The 11,645-nt window shown below is 32.2% G+C and overlaps 1 protein-coding gene across 1 annotated transcript in view; it reads right to left on the bottom strand.

Moving 5' to 3' along the window:
• Nucleotides 1–1,262: 1,262 nt before the first annotated feature.
• LOC105680824 (zinc finger protein 260) overlaps nt 1,263–11,645 on the bottom strand; it is a 34,698-nt gene continuing 24,315 nt past the window's right edge. The window contains exon 8 of the mRNA XM_012386038.3: nt 1,263–2,226. Within this exon, the coding sequence (XP_012241461.1) occupies nt 1,996–2,226 (231 nt within the window). The 3' untranslated portion in view covers nt 1,263–1,995. The remainder of the gene's footprint in view (nt 2,227–11,645) is intronic.

Here is an 11,645-nt window from a genome sequence, read left to right as displayed (position 1 = left end):
TCCCCCCCCCCCGCTGGGGGTAGCCACCCACATGCTATACTAGGATACCGCTATAATATTTTACCAAATGTCCTACTGGACAAATTGTAAAATTTAAATAAATAAATAATTTTTAAAAAATGTAAAATTAAGGCTTAGGTTTTAAATACATGAAGGTTGACCCGTAACTCCACTTATGTTTCTTTATTAAATAACACAAGTACAGTTTACGCGACTGATCGGAGAGATGTTGATTGATGAGAGTTTGTAGTTTTCAGTATCGAGGTGCTCTCGTATTATTACAGAGGAAAACTCGGTGCGGGCGTGTCCCTTTTAACTAACAACGCGGATTCGTTGTTCACACTTTTCGTTAGGAAAAGTGAGGGTAACGATCCGCCATGCCAATTGGTTATAACGATAATAAATGAAGATAGGAGGAGGTAGCCTCCTACTAACGTGGCTCATAGGTGACATTGTTTATGAGAAAAACCAGCATTTCCGTCAGCCAAATATTCGGTTTTCCCATTAGGTAACTACCCGCTTTCTCCGTAATTGGTAGGAACGTACAATAAATGTAAGGACTGTTCAAGGACCATCCATAAACCGATAAAACTTACAGAAATAAACTAAAAGTTTAAGTTTATAGTGGGTCCTTGAGGTTATTGAGGGTATGCGGTGAGGGCCCGCACACATCTGGCCTCTAATGTCACAGTGGCTTGGGGTCTGTTGTGAATTGACGTTACAAAGTCGTCGGTCGGCCCTCTTTACGGAGCAAGACCAGCCTCGCCGTCCGCCATACTCAGGGGTAGACTCCCTCTCTCAGACATCTCGTGTAGAGGCGCCGATGTTTGGGGGCTCTGACCCTATCACTTCTTCCCAGATCCGGCCCGGGATTCCGTCCGGGCCCGGAAGTGTACAAAAGCTACTCAATGCCTTTGTCGAAAATTGTAAATTTTATCCACTGTCCGATTTTATAATCGCACTATTAATATGTATCATGTATTAGACACTAATTTTGATTTCTCGAAGAAAAATTAATGAAACATAGCATATTAATCATATAGAAAATTATATACTGTTACAACTTTTCGATCATACACGATCATATATGCCTAACAACTTCATTTATATAAAATAACAAAGACGAAAATAACAAAGACAATAATTTTTATTATAATACCGAAAACAAAAATTCCAATTTATTCACATTTTGTACAATTGTTTAAACTTTATAGATGTAAATTTTAAGGAAAATGGACCAACATTTTACAACAAAAATGAACAAAACTATGCTAACTTTTACTATATTTTTTATAAAAATAAATATATTTCCAATCTACAAGTTGGAAAGCTGTTTTCACCTGTCCAACATGAACGTCAATATGTAGAAGAAAACATATCAAATAGTTTTTCGAGAACTACATCATACATAACCATTATTAAAATCGGCGATTCACACTTAGCATGTTCCTTTGTAAGTGATATGGAATTGTAAGACGAAAAAATTCAGGCAGAAAAAATCCAGATTCAGAGATGTGTCGTAATGACATTTACAATAATGCATAAAATGAACCTTCTCGCTAAAATTCAAACCTGATGAACTGATTTCTCATATGCCGAAATTAAAGTTTGTTTGTGCTGTTTATAAATCATATACATTTGCATAATACATATAAAGAAAAGGATAAGCAATTCAAATCAGACTTATTATTATTTCATTCGCAGTATTAAAGGCGTTATAAGTAGTTAATTTCTCTCGCCAGTATGTACTTTGCCACACACTAACAATATGAATAAATTCTGAATTCAAAATCTGTTCTTTGTGATTGTATTAACCATATCAATAAAAATACAATTTTTACATAAATTATCTTTTAATACTACTTACAATGAATAAATATTTTACATAATTTAAACACCAGAAAAGAACCTCTTTTACTTATTGTTTAAACAAACTTGTATACGTATATATTTGTTTAAACTAATTTGAGTATATAATTTTTATATTATATTAAATCATTCTTTATATGTAATATTAGAAATATTATAAAAGTTATATGATAAATTAGGCGGTAAAAAGTTTTGCAGGGTTGCTGGTACTGCATTAAAGTATGTCCCACTCCTTTCTCGAAAAACTGTCTCTTGTACGGTGCTGGATACATCAGATTGAAAATTTTGGACAGTGCTAGATGGAACAGTTTGTACAACTATTGGTTGAGTTGCTGTATGTGAAACAGTTTGTATTACCTAAAATAAAATAAATAAATACTCTTAAAAATAAATAAATACTCTGTGATTTTTACATGATTACTTTTTTAAGGAATAACTAAATTATAATTTAATTTAACTATAAAATAACAATTATGTATGCTTAACTTTAATCAATGCAGTTAAATAATACTATACTATGCCAGTACTATTTATGATATTAAATAATATTATTTTCGTCAGAAATTCTTCTTTTAATTATGGTTTATATATAAGACATAATTTTATTTGTAGCATTTTTAATTAAGTGAATCCTCTAATTTTTTAAAACTCTACAATGGAATTTTATATATATGTACATGGAATTAATGAGATATAATATGTATTGTTAGTAAAATAACATTTATATATCAGTTTGATATTTTATCATTTGTGACTGATATTTTCATTCGAAACAATTTCTTGAACAAAGACATCTTTCTGATATGTTACCACTAGAAGTATTTAACTGCATTGAAGAGAATCACGCAGTGTAACATGTGTAACATATTTCAAAGCTACAATCAATATTTAAAGATAAATTCATAATTTCGATTTTGTCTTCTTTCAGTTTCAGTAAATATGTTTCAATATATTTCAATATATTTTAATATTTCTTCTAAAAATTTTAATTTTATTTAATTTTATAAGTAATATCTGTTACAGTAATATCGTAACTGACATTTGTTGAGAATTCTCAATATCTTCCAATATTATTTTTAAACGTTTTGTAGGTCAAACACGATAAAAGCATAGCACATTAACTCTACTACATTACATCTATTATTACAAAATTAACTAATATTCAAACATGCACACATACATATGTAGGGTAACATTTGAAGTTTCACACGCAATTAGCTGCTAAACTATTCCTTACTCAAAAAAATTTACCAAGCGGAATTTGCTTTGTTTCGACGAAAATTTTGTAATGGTTACAAAACTCGTTTACGTGAACGTTGCTCTTACATTTCAAGATGACCCTTGTCTTTAGAAACGAAACCATATATTTTTACTTAGATAGACGTATAGCCCTTTTCAAGTTGAATTTATCATCCTATAATATGAAAGCCTTTCAAAGTCATTCAAGATCATTTATTGCCGTTCAAAATTTACCTTTGTTGAATATGGCCAACATTTTGTTTGCTGAAATATATCGCCGATTCGACCCTAAACATAAATCACAATCGCACTAATAATAGAGTTTGTTGCTCTCAATGCCCTCAAAATAAAGTAAGTTCTGGTAGAAGCTTTTCTTTCAATAATTCGACAGATAACTGCATATAAATCTTCAAATGCAACACCCTATATATATGTGGGAAGCATCTGAATGTCCGACATCGCCAAAAAGCAGAAGGTTTTAAGTCATAGTCTCAATAAACCAGGAAATACAAGATGGAATGTATTGTTTAATTATCTAAAACACATATGAAAAACAAAAGCCAAAATGATGTTAAAATGATGTCTTTCATTAATTCTATATATAATATATAAATTTAATTATTTTTACAATATATCTCACAGTCACATAGAGTTTACATAACGATCTATAGATGAAGCAGATGGGAATTATCTTTTAGCGCGTAAAATATATCGATAATCGACCAGAAATAATAAAAGACCGCTGCATTCTGTGGAAATATCAGATCGCAGAGATTTCTAACGATTCGATAAATTCAATCAATCATTTCAATTCGGATGAACGGATCCGTTAAATAATAAAAATATCATGTTGAACATGCTTTCTATCACTTAAAAAACGATGCGTAATATTTAGGAAAACTTGGCCGGAATATAGAGATGTGAGTTCGGAGTTGCTTAAACAAGAATGTTGGCGTAGCCCTATAAAAACTGACGCGTAGCCATAGCTATATCGGAGGTATCTACGTGCTACAATTATAAATAAGATGAGTTCAAGAATTAATAGAAATTAGTTATTAATAGAAAGCAGTTAAATTACGACACTTTGGGAATCCTTTGGGATTTTTTACCTCTATGATGAGCAGAATATGATTCAATGAAAAAAAATTTGGCCTTGAAATTCAAGGTATCAATTCAATTTTGTGGCTATTCTTTACATATTTCCACCTATCCAGAAGTGTAAAATGATACTGTCATGGTCAGGATAAATAATTTATTTATGCCGTGTACATTGACCACGGTATTCTTTAGAAAATATTTTTCTCGTACTTGTTGGCGGTATCATCTGACGAATGTATACAAAAATTATAAGCAGATCTGAAGAGGCATAGATTGACACATATTGATTGAGATATGACACTTCGTAGAAAGATGACCTACATATATAGTAGAAGAATCTTGATACAAATATTCCGAAGAAATCAACGATTCCTCTTCTCGGGATTACTCTAGCAGAACAATCGAATCGAACGACAGAAGAAGATTAATCTAATTATAACGTGTGAGAGGAGAGTATTAATGAAATTGTGTTCTAAGTTGTATCGAGTTTTTCTATTACGCTTCTTGCACTATAGTTCGTAACAATACTTGCATTATATTATGAAAATATACAATGTTTTGAAACGATTATTATAAAGTAGTTTAGTATATTTATGCATATATTAAATTAATACGATTTCGCTTATTGAATCTCTGGTTTATAGATTCTTTTTAAAGATGGGAGTGATCAAGGTAATCTTCCAAACTAAAGCGGAAATCCCTGTAATCAAGGAGAAGTATAGAATGATTCGCAATGCTCGTGCGAATATGAAATTGCATGATATAAGAAAAATCGATTTCATCAATGCTTGGGCCCCTAGATGTTTGTAAACTATTGATTTTATTGAAATTGGGTATATTGATCGAAGGTAAAATCTGGAAAGACTACAGAGTGAGAGCTATAGACAGAATCAAAGAAAGATGCAAATAGATTCGTGGCCGATTCGACATCGGTTGAACCTAGATTATCCATAGTAGTTTGAGAAACTTCAGTTGATTATTTATAACACTACAGAAAAATGAATATTATTCTTATCCAGCATTAATTTTTTAGGACTGTTTACATACTGGCTGTAGCACCTCTTTGATAATATTCGCGTTTGGTGCGAAATTTAAAGAAAAGGAGGTATAATCCGAATACTGCCTGGTGCGTTCGTTTATAAGCGTAGTGCGCACTTTTCTTCCGGCAAATAAGATCAATAAGAGAAGATAAACACTTCTTGGAAAAAGTAGTACTAATTATGCAGTATTTCGGCATAAAGAGATGTATCCCATAATAAAGGTGATCATATAGTATACAAACTGCATTATCAGGATTAGTGTTTTCAAAATATCGTCCGGAGATCGTACATTTAAGTAATATTATTTACTGACGTTGCGTAAACTGAAAAATTTACGTGAAATAGCATGGTCAAGGCAGGATGTTATAAATCGCATTGGAGTAAGGAATCTTTTGATGAGGATATCACAATATTATTACTGTTAAAAAAAATCCAAGTCGTGGCAAGAACCAATAAAGTTATATATGTGGTTCATCTGGACTAAATCCCATAGACAGATTATCAACCAAATATTCCCCACGGATAATGCTTCATATAATCAGTTGATATTCAATGTAATATATTACTTAAGAATAAACAAATAAAAATAAATAATTAATGGGTTACTGAATGTTACAACTCCCTTAATTTAGATATTTAAATGCGAAAATACGTTTTTATAGATAATATATATATGGATAATATATAATTATATGTATATATATAATTATATATATATTATTATATATGATAATATATAAATATAAAATTTATATGGATAATATATAAATAATAGGGCATAATTTTACAATTACTTGTATAGTTTATAGATAAGAATCGGCATGTACTTCAATTTAATATTATTATCACTATTACAATATTTTAACTATTTCAAAAGGTCCTATGTGCTAGGAAATTAGAAAAATTTGATTGATGGGTTTTGATATTTTCTTGAAGCACACGGACTACTATCTCAAGAATATGTCCTGAAAGATTCAAGATGACTTTGTGTAAATTAAACAAAAAGTTTTTAAAAAGTTGGAATTTGGAACTTACACATTTTTGTCAAAATACGCATTTCCAAAGTCGGTACCCACGACTAATCGAAAACTAATCCGTTCCGAAACTTAAAGGCTTACGTTAGGTATAAAAATTTAATCTTTAGTCGATGAATTTCATTCTTAAATATTTAGTTTTTATTTTATGATCGAAAAATGAATATTTTTTAAAATGAAAATCAGTCATTTGACTTTCAACATCCGTCACTTTGTCCCAAATAAACTTCATGTAAAATGTTTCAATTAAAGATTAAATAAACTAATATATCAGCTATATCTTTCCGAAATTTTAATATCAGATGATTCAGTTTCCAGCAAGAGTGTTCACCGCAAACTACCTTTTTAAAAAGGCCTTCCAGGACATAATTCTTAAATAAACAAATACTTTTACATGCGAATTTAACAAGATTTCTTTAAATGTATCTTTATTAACCAAACCCTTCATGGAAATAAATATATACGCGTTTTCTTGAAAAATACCCCAAAAATCACTTTTTCTTCTCACAACCGCAGAAGGGCCCTTAAATATCAGATAAATATAAACGTTTCAGTAAAATATTAGACGAGTATTAAAAGTACTAGAAGATATAAAACATATACATGTGTATGTATGTGCGCGCGCCCATGTGTATGTATGCAGATGACAGTACACATTTTCATGGTAGCCAGAGGAGGCAATTGCTCACCATCAAAATCATTTTTCCTTAGTGTTAAGCCCACCTCTAGAGTTGGGAACCCAAATATTGAGAAAACTGAAACACATCTATGCATCAAACTAATTGTACACCAGCAAACAACAGAATTAAAAGGCGAGTATCTAGACGTCATTCTTGACACTAAAGATAATTGGAAATCAGCCATACACGACCGCATAAAAAACTATTTGGAACAATTAGAACTCTTCCTAATAGATAGAGAGTCCATTGTCAATCAAACACAAAATACTCCTATACAAAATCCTGACATATGGAACACAGGTCTGGTGTCGAGCGGCTAAAATGCATACGCAAAATGCTCAACAAACCCGAAACACAAAATACTCCTATACAAAATACGTACAAGATCCGTCGTGGCATATGAAACATAGGTCTGTAGTTCAGTAAAAAATCCAGGATAGATTCCTAAGGATAATCCTGAACAAACCAAGAGACTATAGCTCACGCAAACTACATGAAAAATCTGGCGTACCCAATCTCACTATGCACATCAAAGATCTTACACAAAGGACACTAAACTGACCACATGAAAACTCACTAATAAACTGAATTACGAAATCCCCATCAAATAGAAGAGCAACATCCCATGGTTTCCAAAAACTCTAATCCAGTCTACGTAACTCATGCAAACAGGTTTTTGAGATCTTCTCCTGCGTGACAATAACTGTTACGACCGTTTGCGGAGAGACGCGGTCGCGAGGAAAACGCGTCAGCGAGAGGCGTAAATTCTCGCTACGATTCGGTGAATCGACGCCGCGAAGTAGTCGTTCCCCTGTTTCGGTTAAGATAACAGAGGTGGTTAAATGAATATGACACAGTAGAGTAAGTTATATTTCACCGTTTATCCCAACAACTTGTAACGAAGGCAGTTACGCTGGTGCGTATGTACGAGATGAGTGAGTGACTGATCTACGGGTGTGTATACCCGGTCGAAGAATGTTGACCGTTCGAAGGATGTAAAATCAGTACTGTCTTGAGAGACGATGCTGTGTCGGAAGAAAGCTAAGGATGGGTGTGTCTAGCGCACGGGACCATTTGTTGGTGACGATTTTAGTTAAGAGAGTGAGGGAAATAGGCTTCATTGTTAATTGGTTAAACGAAGGGTCTTAACCGCCCTCAAGAGAAAGTGGTTAGTGGGAGGAAAGTTGCATCATACGTGAGAAAAACTAACTTTCCCTTGTCAAGCCGTGGTAGACAATAGTTTTTAGAAATTCTTCGGAAACAGACGTTTGTTTGGTTTGAAGGAACTTTACTAGGAAATTCCTGAGATTTATGGAAGATACTTGAGACTATTGAGGGTACGCAGTGAATATCCGAAGACATCTGGTTGCCATCTTGCCCGCGGTGTGTGACCTGGGCTAGGTAGAGTGTTACGCGACGTAACAATAACCAAAACGAACCAATAATGTTAGTTCTATTTACACAGGCATTAGGGATTCTAAATTGCCTCAGGCATCGCATTAAACGGACTTAACGGAAGAACCTCGGGAAAGAAACTAAAAACGGTAGTTTTTCTTTTCGTGTGCCTATATGAATAGCACCTATGACATAAATTCTTAAAATTATGTTTAAAAGACTGTAACGTAATACTATAAATTTTCAATAAACTTTAGTCTATCTTGACCTATCTGAAGTGATTGCACGGCACGTGCAAGACTTGCCCGTTCATATTCATATGCATTGATATGATAATATTATATGATAATACGTACCAAGTATATAAGCACTTATACATATCATTTCTAAATTACATCTCGAAAATATCAAATGCATAACACGTCTTTGATTAGTAGGTGTGAAAGAAATTGAAGATTCTATAAAGTACTAGTGATTATTGTTAATATTGTTCTTTTATGAACCTCCGAATAAAAAAACAACCACTTTTTATAATCAAGAAAAGGGATGAAGGAGATTGTCAGTTTATTTTGATGTCTAAGGACCCCATATCTTTTTAACCGCTAAACTACATTCGACGTGACCCTCATCATCATCATTCATTTATTCTTTATAGATATAATAATAATGGTATTGTAACAAGGACCCTCCGATATAACGATACGGAATTAAATCCGTTTAGTCTTTCACCTTAGCTACAAAACAAATACTACATATTTATAATAGTAATGATAATAGTATATATGTAATAATAGTATTTGTAACAGAAAAAAACATTTGTTACTAATAGACACACTGTTTAGATATCAGAATATTCGCATAACAGAACGTTCAAATGTTAGGATATTCAAATGCGCAAAGTTTCACTGTACGTGACATTTACACAAGACATTTTGTTGAAACATTAAGAGAACTTTCTTTTAAATATCCATTAAGTGATGTAATGTCAGTATGACAGTTTTCCAACATATTTCTGGCAGACAGGACAGGATTTCTGAAGGAAAAATTTCTAAACCGTTATATTAAGTACAATAAACCGAAATAGCAATTAGCTCATTGGTTCAATTTTGCTCGATTACTTCCTTTTTTCTATCAATAATTGATTTCTTTGCATTGCTACAAAAACTCACAATCTTGAAGATGTAACCGAATCTAAATTCATGAATCCAAGGTGTATCATTTCACAAGGTCGTAACATATATGGTTCAACTCATCTTGACATCAGCTATAACACTGCGATAAAAATTATATGTAATTTAAAAGAAACATGCATTAAAAAAGTGTATTTATACCACTCTATTTACCAGCGTGAACAGTTCAACTTTTGTTTTGGACATTTCTTTTTACCTTTAATCCCAATAGAGATATTTACTATTTAATCGAACAGAAATAAAGTCTGTGGAAGCAGTTATAATAAAAAAGTAGGAAAGAGAGATTAGTAAAGTAGCTTTAACTGTTGATCGGTCAATTGTAATATGAGATTCCTATGATCACAGATAATAGAGAATTTTGAAACCAATAGATTAGAGGTGTTCGAGAATTAGAAAATGACGAATTAGGTCGGATCGAAAAATTTTTAGGGATCGAGAGTCTGGTTCCTGAAAGTATCTCGAAAGTCGAGAAATTTCCAAGAATTTCAAAAACCTGAGTCGCTTTTCGAGACTAATTTAGGATACGTATTCATCCTTGTTGTATTAGTACACTATTTTACTACAATATTACTACAATAGTCGAAACTCCTTTGGTAAAATAACTTTTTTTTACGTTGATATTAAAATAACATGAAAAGATTACTTTTAATTTATCACACAAGTGTTTATAATAGTTTTAGGCAGTATAGGATTTGCGTAAACGAATCAAATTAAACGTACAATGTCGCATGTGAAAGTCTTTTGTCATCTAGTAAATTGTAAGTGATAAATGACTGCTCATGAGAAGTGAAATCATTGATTGCAAATGTCAATATAGTATTTGTCCATTCCATAACATGGACATATTCAACAAAACTAATTTCGAAACGTTGTTTGCATTCTTGAAATTTTTGGGAATCCCGATAGTAGGAGTCATGAGATAAAGAGGAGTGATAAACAATGCATACTCGCTTGTATCTCAAGAACGAAAACAGCTATAACGGTACGGGTGCACCTAGCTCGTAGCTACATCGCTCCATTATAATAATCCCAATTGTCAATAAATTTACTTGACACAATGGCAAGGAGTATAAAACGAAGTTGAATATGAATGTAATATGAACGACATTCAAGCGATGTGCAACAATCGAATTTTTAACAGCGTAAAACACTGCGCTACCGAAAATTCATCGAATTTCCAACTTTTCCCTAAATTAAAGAAAGCCTTGAAAGGTATTTATTTTAATATGGAGGATGAAGTCAAGATAGCTGCGAAGCATTTTATCAGTAGAGTTCTTCGCTGACGGAGTGAAAAAACTTGTCACATATTGACGAAATGTAGTGGTTTATTGCCAATACATTATCGTTAACCCGCCTTGATCTAATTCGTTCCAAGCAATGGGTTCCTGATATTTTCCTTTACAAAAAAACAATTCCTTCTAGATATACTGCTATACTGCAATAAACTGGTTCTGAACTAACATCAAATTATTGCTATCATCGAAAGTTGTAAATTTAATACCAATTCTATGATCTTCCATTCCCATTTCCAGTATATATTTCATTGCTGAATTTCTATCTTCTGGGAATCAATGGCTGAGCACTATCTAACGACCGTAACTAAATCTCGTCGATGTTGAAATAATAAAACCGCAAAATGAACAACCTAACCAAATTAATGTTAACATTGAACAAATTCTACGAACTTTTTACCTTCTACGCTGCACTAAAATAAGGACCGAAAATTGTTACGTGCAAAGAAACAAAATGGGACAAGGAAAAGACGTAACGGCGAAATGGCTGGAAGAAAATGTAACTAAACAGGAAATTCAATAAATTGCATAAAGAAAAGCGAAACGGAATGAAATGCAAAATACATGAGCCTTTTTACCCTATTCAAAGTTCTAACAAATGTCTATAAAATTATAGGAAAAGATGATAAATTACAAACGGTCTGGAGACTTTATTGTTAGTTACAGAGCAATAAATAATTGGATTATAAATAACTTGTAATTTTTTTACTTCGTTAGTTTATAATTTTTGTCACTTCCCATTATTTTGTTCGGTTTAGACTCATCTTTTTCCTTTTAATAATTGTCATATGAAATATGCCAAATAGAA

Source organism: Bombus impatiens, unplaced genomic scaffold, assembly GCF_000188095.3.
Source record: "Bombus impatiens unplaced genomic scaffold, BIMP_2.2 scf_0369, whole genome shotgun sequence".
Classification (NCBI taxonomy): Eukaryota; Metazoa; Arthropoda; class Insecta; order Hymenoptera; family Apidae; genus Bombus; species Bombus impatiens.
Note: the sequence above shows the minus strand (reverse complement) of the source record. Positions and strands in the feature narration are given on the sequence as shown.